This window comes from Agelaius tricolor, unplaced genomic scaffold, assembly GCF_023055355.1.
Source record: "Agelaius tricolor isolate 1412-34295 unplaced genomic scaffold, bAgeTri1.0.p SCAF_7, whole genome shotgun sequence".
In the NCBI taxonomy this organism is placed as follows: Eukaryota; Metazoa; Chordata; class Aves; order Passeriformes; family Icteridae; genus Agelaius; species Agelaius tricolor.
The window spans coordinates 31,461,042-31,475,663 of NW_027269267.1; the positions used below are offsets into that span (position 1 = coordinate 31,461,042).

Sequence of the window (14,622 nt, forward strand, 5' to 3'; positions counted from 1 at the left end):
CTACTTGGCTTTGCTTTTTGCTCTTCATAGTAAACCATCTTCCCTACGTCATTGCACAAGATAGACAGAACTTAACATTTTTTTAAGAATTCTTTCAGTGTTTCTGAAAGCATAGCTATTTTTCTGCATCAAGCTAAGACTGTTTCAATGTGTAATATTTTGTAATTGACCAAGACCAGTTTCAGATGGTTCTTCTTATTAAGAATGTCTTCTGGGGCATAGTATTTGCATTGGCAGTAGATTATGAGATACTAGGACACAAACCTGTCTAGTCCCCTTTCTGACCTAACTGGTAGAGTAAGCTGGGGTGAAATTTCATTCTGCAGGAGAATATTATTTAACAGAAAGTTGGAACAAAGGAACTGCTTTTCAGATCTACAAGGTTTTTAGGACAGAAATCATTCTAAATTTGCCAGACTTTGAATTTCATTTCTATCTAGTTATATTTAGCCTTTCTTCTCTTCAAAATAAGGTTGACTAACTTCCTCTGATGCAATTAAATGTCCTTAAAACTGTGTGAATATAAATAGAAAGAAACAGACTGAGTAAATCTACTGTTCAAATAGCCTTATGTTCTTGAGGAGGTTATATAGCCCCCCTCTTCTGTCAAGAGGTTCCCTCATGCTCCCACTTACCTCAGATCTGAGCATGTTCTTACTGCTATGAGCACAAATGTTTTACTCATCCATCCCACTTCACTTTTTAGATCTGCATCTTCTCTGACTTACACAAAACATTTTGTTAAATACATGTGCTCATAAATCCCAATTTCAAGGGAAAAAAGTTAGGAATATGAATTTTTTGGGCTGGGATAATCTCAAAGCCTTTTCTGCCTCTCACCCCACACCTCCAAGAGGGAGGCTGGTGTTGCACAAGGAGTTGGGAGGGGACACAGCTGGGACAGCTGACCCCTGCTGACCACACCATGGTGTCACGCTTGGCATATAAAGCTGAGAGAAGAAGGAAGAAGGGGTGAATATTTGGAGTGGTGGCATTTATCTGCCCAAGTCACTGTTAATCACATTGAAACCCTGCTTTCCATGCAGTGGCTAAACACCTGCCTGCCCATGGGAAGAAGTGGATGATTTCCTTGTTCTACTTTGCTTTACCTGTTAGTCTGTCTTTATCTAAATGTGCAAACTTTCTTACTTTACTCTTCCACGCTTTTACTCTCCTGATTCTCTCCCCCATCCCGCGGGAGGGAAGTGAGTGCGTGAGTGAGTGAGTGAGTGAGTGAGTGCATGAGTGAGTGGAGCTGAGCTGCCTATTGGAGTTAACATACAACAGATTGCTGAGTGGCAATAATAACATATTGTTTACAACACCAAGCTCTTAAAAACATGAGCAGTAAAAACATCAGAATTCAAACTCCAAATACTCGGGAAAATCTCATTTTCTTGAGATGAGGACAAAGGAATGATACTCTAATCAATATTAAGAAAACTATTTTGCAAGTCAAAACTTCCCTCTCTGAGAGAGACAAGGATGTAGTAACCACAATATAAGCTGAGAAGAACCAGGGCATATTTTAGCTGAGTAGAGAAAGAAGGTCAGCTCCCACGTACATGAGACAGGAAGAATCTGCAGGGTCAGGAAATGTGAAGACTTTTATGAGAGGCAATGACTGAAGATGCAAGGTTATGGTCTGAAATGACACAGCAAACGGCTGTTCTCCACAGTGACTTATAAAGGTGCCATAGGGAGAGCTTGTGGGAGGAGATGAAGAAATTAGCTTCAGCCACGAGGAGCTCACTGATGTGGTGACACAGAGACATCAGTTTGTTTCCATTTTGAATGAGAGTGGATAAATCTGGTTACAAACGCATTTGTGAATTTCAGGACAGAAACAGAAGTTGAATTTGTGCCCTGCAGTCAGTGGGTCAGGTAGGTTAAGGAAGGGATGGAATCTCCCATATTTGTTTGAGGAGAAATCAATGGGGAAATTGGCATGAGGAATGCCAGTGGAATTGCAGCAGGTGGCCCAGCACTGAGTCAGAGATGAACTCCAGGAAGCAAAAGTAAACAGTACTCAGCATGCTTACAGATAAGAGGGACAAGAGCGAGATGTAGCTGTGGAGGCAAGCAGGTTCAGTGTGTGTTTTCAGAGTGGAGAGATTAAACACGCACTTGTTTTGAGAGGAGGGAGAAGCCAAGGCAAATAACAATGTACATAGAGGACTAGAAAAAGAGGTAAGCAAGCACCAGGGAGAGGAGAAGACAGAATATCTTGTTCTGCTTAATGCCTGTATCCATTTTGCAGATCAGAACTGCACTAATTTGGGAAGCAGTTTATATAATCCATAAAAATGCATTTTATTAGCCTTTCTTTACTTGAATCACTGACTTCTAAAGAATGAGAACAGCCATAAATGCTATTGTCTCCACAGGCAGCAATTTGAAAATAGAAGATGCATGGTTACACGATAAGTGTATTTCCTTCATAAAAAATGTTTGCAAATCAGGTTTAAAATAAGGGAAAAACAACCTTAAAATATTCTGCACTTCAGAAAATAATAAAATGTCTTCTTATTTTCCCCTGGTAGACCACGCAATGCAGATTACTTTATGCAGGAAGCTAAACGGAAGAAGCATAAAGCAGATGCAATGGTGAGAACATTTTCTTTCCAGTTACATTGCTCCAAATAATTTTTGTAATGCAGTTTCTTCATCAGTGCAGTATTCCTGGGGTAATTTTAAAATCTATTATAAGGATGGCTAGGCTTGTTAAATTAAGAAATGTTTATATAATCAAATGTTCATAGCCCAATAAACTATGACTTAACAAATAATGACTTACTGAGATAAAGGCCTGGATAAATAAAACTTTCCATTTATCCCTTTGCTTTAATTAGTAACTATAGTAATGGAGGCTGCGTAAAGGATCCACATACCTATCTTCTCAGTTTAACTAGCTGGCTAGGTCCTATAATTGCATCTCACTCCAAATTTGGTCTGGTAGCTGAGGTATTTGCACTTTTTTTTTTAAGAGCTTCGGCTTTTCAGTGCCAAAAGAATCCTGGTTTCATGGCAGATGTTTCCCAACATAATCAGAAGCACACAAAGAATTTGTGTAACCCTAGAGGAACACCTAGCACACAAAGTACTGTTGCAACAGATTCTTCACCCTGGCTTTGACCTGTCTAAAAATGTAGCCAGAAAGAAAAAGGGGAATCTGAGGTTATATGGAGCACTGAAGAGATGCTTGTCTTTCCAAACAAATGGATGCAACAAAATATGCAGTGCTGCAGCACAGCTCTGCTTAGCTGTCCCTCAGTTCTCTCCAAGGCTGTGTTTGTCCAGTGCCACAGATAAGCCAGCACAACATGATGTCTTTGGGATGGCAGTATATGGAGTGGGACCCTGCATTAGGGTGGCTGTGTTGCAGGTGGGGGTAGCTGCTTTCCTGTCTTGCTCTGTCAGAGACACTTTGCTGTCATACCGTCAGGAAGGAAGAAAGGTTTTCCTCAGCTGTGCAGAATGTAGAAAAGCCAAGGAAGCAGAAGCAGGTCCTTAATTTAGAACACTAACACAGAGTTTTACACTCTACCTGAGTTTATTAGCACAAATTTCTGTGGTTTATTCAGTTCCATATTACTCTAAAGTGAGTCTTAAAATCAGAAAATATTGTGGAGAAGTACAAATGGTGCATTTTAGTATGTTGCTTTAAACAGAATGAAAAGGATCACTTAATATGCAAAGGAAATTCTTAGCCTGGAGAGAAACGTTTTTATGGTAGACTCCCAGAAAGTGGAGTTGCCAGCATTATTCTCTTCTGTGCCACAAGTTTGCTGCATGAAAGTCACCTAGGCACAGTTTGAATAGCTTTCTGTCAGTATCAGGTGGTTGAAATATCCTCCACATTCAGCTTCCCTACACAGTGGACAGCACCTTACTTACACCTTGTAAACAGCCCTTTGCAGGTGCTTCCTCTCCCTCCCTGGCTGTGTAGGCATCCTGGGGAAAATGCCATATTGCCAAAGTGCCTCCAGGCACTTTGAATCACCTTGCTGGGCTCGACACCTCCTACTTTGGCACTGCACTACCTGACACAGGCATTCACAGTGAGCAGCTTGAAAATTACTCTAAGTCTCTCTGTTCCTCAGTCCCCCATCTGTGAAATCGGGATAATAGCACTTCCACCCGCACCGGAGCATCAGGGGGAGAAATATAATAAAAAGTTTGTGAAGTTCTCTGGTATGATCGCAGTGGGAGTCATATAAGAACCTAAAATAGATTGAAGCTAGTGTGCCATTCCAAAGTTACTATTTAAAATCTTTATCCCTTGGAAAAGAATAAGGTCCATTAACCTTTCACTGTGTGCATCAGATTTCAACCAAATGCATCCAGTCCATTAATGGGCTTTATGTACCACAGGAGTTCTGACTGAAGGAGAAAGAAGTCAGGACAGAGAGGTATTAGTATGATTCATCTCTCTCTTCACTTCAAAAATGAAATTCTGAGGGCAGATAAGTGGCATGTAAGTGTACACATATGAACATTAGATGCATGTTTGCATATGCAGTGTTACTGAGGACGTGCATGTATATGCAGGTTAGTGCACAAATACACACACAGAGAAGTACCAAAAATAGGAGAAGAAACGGGGAAAGGAAGGAGGATGGCAGAAGATGCTGAGGGAGCAGAGCAGTCCCTGAAAGAGGAGGAGGATATAGAAAGCAAATTCCTGACAAGAGGAGAACAATGCTGAAAATGGTAGGGATAAAGAAGACAGGAGACAGAGATGAGCCTTTGTATAAGAGTTAGTAGTAAAAGTATTTAATTCTCTTCTCTTAGTTATGATATCTGTTACCTTTCTTTGTTGAGTGATAAAAAACTACAGGTGCAAAGATGTGTGAAACCCTTTTTAATGAAAAATGAAAGCTGGAACAAAAGGCAGCATGAGTTTGTGGAATTTCCAGCACTGGAAGAGCTTTAACAAACACTGTTGGGAATGTCCTAGGCACAGCTGACCCTTCTTTGGGCACAAGAGTGTGGAACAAATAATATCTCAGAGACTTTTCTAGCTATATGTTCTGTATCTTTTGATTTTCACTGATGCACAGGGTTTGATGGGTATTAGCTTTCTCACAGGAAAAATTGTGCACCTGAAGATACATCAACTTGTGTCAAGTTTACAATATTTGTTGAGAAAATCCTATCAAACGTAATGACATCTTGATGATTACACTACATCTCTGTGTCCTTATTTTTTTCTCTCTAGGTGGAGAAGTTTGGAAAGGCACTGAATTATGCAGAAGCAGCACTATCGTTTATTGAGTGTGGAAATGCAATGGAACAAGGCCCAATGGAATCTAAATCCCCTTACACCATGTATTCAGAGACAGTTGAACTCATCAGGTAGGAAAGGAAGACAATCACCCCAGGGGTTACTCTGTCCAAACATGATCATGTGCATTATCACCTATCTTTGTACATGTAGTAAAAGTGAACTCCTTACAAGGGCCTGGTTATTCATATGTAATGTATATGTTTTATCTGTGGTTTATTTGGAAATTAAATCAAGAAGCTGTGAAGAATGAAAAAAAGAAAAAAAAAATAAAAGAAACAAACAAAAACATGAACAAAAAACCCCAGAGATTTTCCTATTACTTGAGTTGCCAATTAGTTCCAAGAATTTCATGATGTAAGTCCTGAGCTACTCAGTGGAAGAAACCAGTAATCTATAACAAAACATTCTCATGGAGTGGTAACTTGAAAAATATTGCAACACATGTAAGATTGCTGTTTAAACATTACCTGAAAGAAGATGTGAACAGTGATAGAAAAATGGACACTCAAAGTCCATTTGATGTGTGTGCCCTAATGTAGCCAGTAAAGTCAGGAGCACAGCTCACCTCAGAGCTACCCCTACCTTTAGTCACCTTCATGGATCTCCAAACAGGGCAGTCTAGAATTCAAACAGGGCAGTCTAGAATTCAGTGCCATCCACAGTCCCTCTGAAGTATGTCTCTTAAGTCTTTTTTTTCCATTATAGCTGGTACTTAAAATTAACATTTTTGGCAGTGTCATTGATAGAGAAAACAGAGGTCAGAACCATTGCAGCAGCTGAGGGACTCTGCAAGAGAGAACCCCAGACACATACTAGTGGAGAAATCTGCACTGACAGTGACCATGGTATCATTCCTCAGGACAGTCAACCATGCAGTTCCATCCAGTCAGGATTAAGCGCATAGGAAATAATACATTTTCATTTTTAATCATATCCATAATGAGTCAGAGCTTCTAAAACAAAAGCATTCTTTTGGACTTAGTGTTAATGTGACGATTTTCTCGCATGTTAATAATTCCACTGGCATTTTATTCCACTTAGGGCTGTCTTCTTATGCATTTCAGTGGATTGAGGCCAGCTTTCTAACTGGAAGGCTATTGAACAAAATCAAGTACTTTTTTTTCTGTAAGAGCATTGTACATTCCATCTCTGCAATTTTTTCCTTCCTTTTTTTTCCCATCTCTGTAATTCCTCCCTTCTTTTTTTTTTTCCCAAAAGGCAGAAAGCTCTTTCTTTGTCTGCCCTGTCTTTTCTCATGGTAGTAAATATATGGTCCTAACTCTGGAAATGAATTTTGCTTGCAGATGCATAGCTTTCAATAATGTGTATAGCTGTGGCCGTGTTGTAATGTGAATTGTAGTTGATATCGCTGCAACTCAGAAAAATAAGTGGTTTGCTAGGTATGCCGGTAGAAGCAAAATGTTCATACTGAATCTTTGCACAGATATCAGAATTAGAGTTTGAAAGCAAAGGTAAGAAAAAATCACAAGCAGCTAATTACGGGGAACAGGTATTTTTCTGGAAGTGAGCCCAGAAGCGCTGTGTGTTGTTCTAACCTTGTCTGTTGTTCAGGTATTCAGCTGGAAGCTGAGATTTCCAGAAACCAATTTGTGTTTGCATAGCACATACACTCTTGAAACACCAGTGCTACCTCTGTGGATCTTTAATATTTATAGAGTTTGAATGTAATGTCATGTGAGCAAAAATAGCTCTGAGCCACATGTTCCCCCTCTGCCGTGCTGTGCTCGGAGGAGCAAATCTGGGTAGACACACTCAGAACTGGCAGGGTGAGGTCAGCACCAGCTTCCAGGCAGGCTGTCTGCCTTCAAAAGCTCCAAAGCCCTTTCTGCATGAACTCTGTGTAACTGGGTCTCTGCAGCAGCAGAGGTTATTTTGGTAGGACAGTGTCACCTCGCCAGCTAGGCTCCCCTCTGGACTGATGGATGATCAAGGGGGTTCACAGCTGTTTAAAGAGTGCAGGGATGCACTGCTAATGACAAAACAGCTCTGAAACACAAACAGGAAAAACACATGTATGGCTGGTAACTTGAACAAATATGTATAAAGGGTCAGAGCAAACGACATTGGCCAGCATAGCTCTCTGATCAGTAATACAAAGCTGTCTCAGTTAACTCACGTTGGCTTTTTTCTTCTTGCTTAAGGTATGCAGTGAGACTAAAAACCCACTCAGGCCCCAACGCCACGCCAGAAGACAAACAGCTGGCAGCATTATGGTTAGTAGAACAAGCTTTCCTCAAAAGGCTTCTTTTCTGCAGTGAGCCAGTCCTTGAAAATCAGATGCTGGATGCAGCCAGATAGAATTATGTTCTCTATTGAAATTAAGAGAATCCTTTCTTCTCTGGGAAGGTCCAACCCTTCTATCACTGTACCAAGTCTGCATTCTGTCTCTGTAAATAAGCAATTCATACTTATTTATTGATTGTGACAGGTTGGCTATGGTACGTCAGTGTAATTAATTTTTAAATGCCTGATGGTTTGTTGTTTTTTATGAGTGATGTACTTTTGTACCAACAGCTCGGTAAGTTCTTTTGCGGCTGACATTTTAGGCTCAATAATCATAAATTTTATTTATATTGTATGAAGGGCAATATGGTGATGGGGATAATTAAGCCTCTTGGATAATCTATTAAATTGAGATTTCTAAACATATATGTAAGCACCTTAGATTCTATAGGACAGTTTCTGATTGCTAGTAAAATAGTGTAGTGTTATTAAAATCAATTTTTAATTTAATATCATTGTAGTTTATACATAAAATACCTATTACATGGTTACTGAGTCTCAGTAAGTGGACATTTACAATCAGCAAGTGTGTTTTTAACATCTATTAACCATCTGTTAAAAATCCAAATTAAATGCATCTTTAGCCTCCATAAAGAAGGAGTCCTAATTAATCATTTGTATAAAAAGGAACAAAATATTCAGAGATTTTTTTTTTTAATGCCCTTTCTCTGTCACTGGTTTTCTGTTCCATTGGGAGGCCCACAGAATGCATTAGTGGCGATTGCTTTAAAAATGCTTAGGTGGGAAAATGACTAAAGAACGGTTAAAAAAGGACATATAAAGCCACATTACAAAGGCTTGCTGAGAACTGCCGGAGCGCTTCGGTGCGTGCGGAGGCACATCCAAATTCAGGGAGCTGCTGCATCTGTTCCAGCAGGAGAAAGGTCAGCGCGAGGGAAAGCAGACGGAGCCTTCTCCGGGCGATGAATGGCAATCTTAACTCACCGTCTGCCAGCCAGCAGATGAGCTGACACCATTTGCATATGTGCTGTACCTGTGAAGGTGACAGAGGGAGAGCGATGCTGGTGGCTGCCAGCCCGCCGCTCCCGGCCCGCCTCTCCCGGGGAGACACTGCCCTCCAGCGGCCGCGGCCGGGACTGCGCCGCCGCGCTCCGGACAGAGCCGGGCTGCGCCAGCAGCCCTGCCTGGGATGGGGTCATTCAGAGACAGTGTCCGAATTCGAGGTGTTCGCTGAGGTGTGGGCAGCCCTTGGCCGCGGGGAGATGGGGAACAGTCTGCACGTTCACACTCAAGGCACCTTCTGGTGCTCCGGATTGGCTCTTACACTAAATACTGCTTTTAAAAACGAGGCCTCTGCTGCCAAAGGAAAAGCAAATCACACAGGGTTTTTGCTTCAAAAGCAGCGTTACTGTGGGGTACTTTCACACTTGCCCTAGTTTTCACACTTTTTCAATCCAAAAACCTTGCTGGGAAAAGGTGGTGGTGATTCTCAATTCAGAAAATAGACAGATACACTAAAGCCACTAGCAAAGAGAAGTGTATGTGTCCTGAATACTGACTATTGTGGTACATAACTATAGTCAATAGCCATTACTCTCATTTAATTAGGTAGCTTTAAAGGTGTGTGGCACTCTGCAGACTAAAGAGGAGCACAGGGGCAGACAGTACCAGTACAGCACACTGAGTTTTTCAACCCACTGCTGATTTCCTCTGGGGACCAAATCAGGCAAGTGGCCTGGGAATAGCCTCCAGGCTCTAATACAATCTCTGTTCTGGTTTCCTACAGAGAAGCTTGGCCACTGAAATCTGTGCCAGATCCCAGGTTTGTCTTTTTACCAGCCATCTCCATCTGCTGGAAGAGACCACTGGGTGTATACAGAATACATCCACTATAAGTCAAGTTCAGTATATCCAGGGTATCACAATAAAGTCCCAAGATAAGATATCTCAAAAAGCTGTTTATGCAAGTAAAAATACAAAAAAAAAAAAAAAAAAAAAAAAAAAAAAAAGTGTATGTTGAGTTCCAGGATGTCTCTTTTCATGAGACAGGCTTTTGATGAAGTGTGCAGTCTTGAAGCCAGAATGAAGGCCTGGGAGCCCAGACCCTTCTGAGTATGGTTTGTTTAGTACCTCACTGGTAGCATTTGTCAGCATGACCTGCCCTGGCTGTGGTACCTAGCTCTGCTCATGAACCCATGGCAAAGTGTGAAGTACTGCCAACAAATGGTGATAAAAACTGTAAGCAAGGTGCTGTCAGCCTTCCACTCTGTATTAGTTTGAGGATTTAAGATATTCAGTGGGATTTCTGTTCACCCTGTACTTTATGCTCTCCCTTATATTCCAGTTACCGCTGCCTGGCCCTTCTGTACTGGAGGATGTTCCGGCTCAAGAGAGACCACGCAGTCAAGTATTCAAAAGCGCTTATTGAGTATTTCAAGGTGCATTTTTTATGGCATGTCTGTAGATCAATGTTTTTACAGGAGATACAGCATCTTACTGGAGCAGTAGCTGTGCTGGAATTAGTTTTTCCCCGGTGAAGTCAGTGATGTTTTACCATAGACTCTCATGGCAACATCTGAGCTCTAGGTAGTTCAGTTATCTTCACAAGGGTCCCTCTTTGAAAAATACACACTGTGACCTTTCACAAAGCATGATAAATTTGTTGTACTAACAAACAGGTATTTTCAGATTATTCTTGATCCATTGTCTAGTGCTATCCAGCTCTGTTGTGAATAGGTTTTGCAGATTTTGCTGTAAGATTTTGTGTAATCCCCTTCAGGATTACACTTCCCACGAGCTGAAGACTTTGATCTAGATCAGTCCTCAGATACAGGCCTTCTACTCAGCAGCATGAGTAGGTAGGACAGTGCAGAGGGACATCTTACCCAAGGAACTGTCAGAGAGCCCACACTGAGTTCAGCAGGAGTTGTACAGAAGCATCAGAGGGCAGACAGACCACCTGCCATGTACTTGACATGGCACCCTTGGCTTCCCCTTCCTGCTTTGCTTCACCTGTTACTGCTTCCATTTTTTATTTCTGACAAAGTGAAACTTCTTGCAGTCAATCCATCCAGCATGTGATGTACAAACACAAAAGTTAGCCTTTATCTTCCTAAATTTAAAAAAAAAAAGAAGAATGAACATACAATTGTTTTAAGACAAACTGCTTTGTGGGACCTGAACAGGCATTTGTCTTTGAACACAGGGCTCATCAGTTGGGGTTTTTTTTTTGTGGACAGAAGAACCTTTAAATGAAAAACATCCATCCTTTGACATTTTGCTAATAAAAAAATTCAAATACAGGCACAAATGTTTATGACCAAATTCTGAACACATGAAGAAAGTGAAGGGAATTGACAGATCTGTTATTGTCAAATGGAAATTGAAGTCAATGTAATTGCTTCAAAAATTTAGCAGTATATAATTCAACATGTTATGTTTCTCTAACAATTAATTGATTTCAGGGGTAAGAAATATGTGCCTATTGATGTACTTTATTTTTCTTGACCAGTTCAGAGAATAGCTGTATTAAGAACAGCTCTCAACCATGTAAAATATCTCCTGCTACCAGACAGAGACTGTGTCACAGCAAACATAAAATGGACTTACCCTCTACTGTAGCCAAGAGTTTGTTTCTTTGCAGAGCTCCTGCTGACACAATGACAGCATAGCTTCACATTAGAAAGTATTCTCACCTTTAAAAGCAAAAGTGGAAAAAATCATCCATTTGCTATAATTTTCAGTGGAAAACAAACCAGTGCTCCACTCCTTTCATATTTGGTATCTAAAAGCTTTCAAAACCAAGTGATATGAAATGCTGACTGCATTAAGAACTTCCTCATATATTATCAATCAGAGAAGGATTTTTAATCACACATTTGCAGGGAAAATTGGACATAATTTTCTTTCAGAAAAGAAAAAAATACTATTTAAATCTCCTTTAGGTGATTTATTTCCACTATAGAAAAAAAATGCAGCAGAGAATTAGAAAGAAGGCCCAGATATTCAGGGGCCAGGCACATATGAGAGAGTAAAGAAACCAGGAGAATGGGTTGCAGTAGGGAAAGTGGTATAAGAGATCCCTTACAACATTATACACTTTAGAATCGTTACCCCCACCCTTCTGGTGCAGAACTGAGAGGAACCTGAAGCAATATACCTAAAGCATGCGAAAAAAGGTGTGTGGGAAGTTGTACAGTAAGGCAGAGGTTGGTTACATTTACAGTGGAAGTATCCTTGACTCCAATTTTCAAATTTTCCTGCTTCCAACTCTGTAAGTAAACAACAGGCACTCAGATTCCATTACAGTGTAAAGATGAAGACAAGTAGTTCTGAGAGACATCAGAAAAGAATGGGAAAAAAAAATAATCTATTCTGGAGCAGGATCAAATGCTGAGGATTCCCAGGTTAGTTCTATTTAAGATGGTAAATGAGAAATTTTCCCTTTTTATCTTTTCACACCTGAGCTTTGCCTGTCAAAAGGAAAAAAGGAAAAAAAAAAAGAAAAAAAAAACCCTCAGAAGGAAGAGCCCCTTGTGGGACACTCCAAAGCTTATTTTTCATGTCACGTACCTGGGACATAGAAGACCCAGTGTCAAAATGCAGGAAGAATGACAGGGTACACACAACAGTGGCATCATCACTGCTAAAATACAGCCAGTGTTGGGGTGCACATAAAAGATGTAGAAACCCAAGAGGCAGTTCAGAAGACACATTAAAACTGAGAAAACAAAGTTTTTTAAAGAGAGGCTTAGGGGATTGTCCAGTTTGGTGCTGAATGGGTTAAGAGATCATTGTGTACATGGAAACAGAGCTGATAATTTGCAGATTACATGCAGTTTTGATGGCTCTGGACCAACAGAATCCAAAAGATAGCACTGAAGTTAGGAAGATTCAATCTTGAAACTGTGAAACACCATTTTTTTTCTAATTATAGACGATAGACATAGAACAGGATGAGAAGAACAATAAGGAAGATAAATAGTGTTGAAGAATTTCTATATGGCTATTTGTCCTTTTTAGAAGGAATAAAATAAGATACATTTTAAAAGTAATTTGGATTCTTTCAGAAGTGCCATGATTGGTGGAAAACAGACATTGCAGATTGTGTGCATTGCAGGATTACTCCTGGCCTTGAAATCCACAAAATCTGAAGCCCCTTGTTTACCATTTTCCTTCCTAAGCCCTGAGAGACCAAGAGGTTTTGTACTGCTGGTACTGCCCATAACTCCTGCAGTTTACAACCACTACAGCCTTGCATTTAAAACAGTATCCATAAACAGATCTCAAGCTGCAGGACTTAGTCTGGTCCCACATGGATATCAAGAAGAGAGGGCTGTTCTCCAGCACACAGTTACTTCAGCTGAAGGTTCAGCTTCAGGAGAGAGCACAAGGAGGTTACTTTCCTCTGAAAAATCAGGCTGGCCATTGCTGAATGTGAGACCATGGATGAAATGGACTAGAAAAGCTTGGTTTCTTAGACTTCTTTCTCACAGCCCAAGCACTAAATCAGTCACTTGGGAGAGGTGGTTTTTTCCCAGGTCAAATGGAAAGGAACCAGTGACTGAATTCCCTCCAGCTCCTGGAATTTTAACTACTAAAATAATTTTTAAATTATAAAATAATTTATCCAGTCTCCATTACTGCTGGCACCTGAATTTCTCCTGTTTTGTAAATACAGTGCTTGCACAAGGTAGTGGGGTCTCTCCTCAAGCAATGAAATTCTTTAGCGTAAGCACAGTATACCAGAGAGAGTCTTAGTGATTCCAGGCATACAAGAGACCCCACTAAATGATCAAATGGCCCCTTCTGGGGTTCTCTGGGGAATCCTTCAGCTATGAAAACCACCAATCTAATCTACATGGGCAGTCTCTCTGACCTTGTGAATGCTGCCATGTTTGGACCAAGGGGAACAGCTCCACAAGGAGCAATCATGAGCAAGATTTTTGAGCCTAGTGGTTAAAATACCCACCTGAGCTGCAGATCCTCAGATTCACATCCCTGTGGATGCCAGGCTGAGCAGATTTGCACAATCTTGCAAGTCCTAGGGGAATGACATTTGTCATTAGAGGGAGGAGAGTGGGAGGAAATCTTTCTGATTTTCTTCATCACAAGAAATTCCAGCCTAAACTTTACAAAGAGTCCCGCAGCACTTTTTTTTTTCTGAATTCCCAGGATTTCTGTGAAAAGTTTCCATTTCACCTAATGTTTTTCTAATCAGTCCCTATGCCAGGGTGTTGAAAAGGCTGTTTCAAGTCTGTTCTGTAGCACTGCTTCATCATAACATCAGACTAGGCTGACTGGGTTTATTACTTCATGAGATGCAATTTCATCACTTTCTTTACATTTCTTTCTTTTCATTTTGTAGTCTTATATAAATTGTATGCATTGTGAATTACTCTTTCCTTTCCAGAATTCATCAAAAGCTGCCCAGAACCCATCTCCTTGGGGTGCCAGTGGAAAGTAAGTTGCACAGAATCTTATATCAGATTGGCAGTTGGAAATTGTGTATTTTTATCTGTGGTATGTTCTGATACTGTTGTGTGTTTAATCCCAACACTTTTAAAATAACTTCATTAACACTGGTTTCTAGGAGCACAGGAACCCCATCACCTATGTCCCCTAGCCCTTCTCCAGTCAGTTCTGTAGGATCCCAGGGGAGCACGGGGGCCCCTTCCCCATCTCCTATCATCAGCATCCCGCAGCGCATTCATCAGATGGCCGCCAACCACGTCAGCATCACCAACAGCATCCTGCACAGCTATGACTACTGGGAGATGGCTGACAACCTGGCCAAGGAAAACAGAGGTGAGCAAGGCAAGGCAGTGGACTATTCTAGAAGACTGTCACATGATTTGGATCAGGAAAATAACTACTTTGATATGAAACCTGTCTGCAAAGTAGGACTGCAGACATTATTTCTTTTTTCAGTCTGCTCCTAGTTTGTTCCAAAACAGCCCAAAAAGGCAATTTTGATAGCTGCCTTGCTCAGAAGAGCTGAGCCAGCACTTGTGACAGACAGGTCACAGACTTGGCTGTAAGTAGCACTTCCTGCCATCTGTGCATTC

The 14,622-nt window shown here is 40.9% G+C and overlaps 1 protein-coding gene across 1 annotated transcript in view; it reads left to right on the forward strand.

Moving 5' to 3' along the window:
- AFF3 (ALF transcription elongation factor 3) overlaps positions 1-14,622 on the forward strand; it is a 329,019-nt gene that overhangs the window by 302,554 nt on the left and 11,843 nt on the right. The window contains exons 15-20 of the mRNA XM_071430804.1: positions 2,544-2,607; positions 5,222-5,358; positions 7,453-7,524; positions 9,900-9,993; positions 13,968-14,017; positions 14,148-14,362. Of these exons, the coding sequence (XP_071286905.1) occupies positions 2,544-2,607; positions 5,222-5,358; positions 7,453-7,524; positions 9,900-9,993; positions 13,968-14,017; positions 14,148-14,362 (632 nt within the window). The remainder of the gene's footprint in view (positions 1-2,543; positions 2,608-5,221; positions 5,359-7,452; positions 7,525-9,899; positions 9,994-13,967; positions 14,018-14,147; positions 14,363-14,622) is intronic.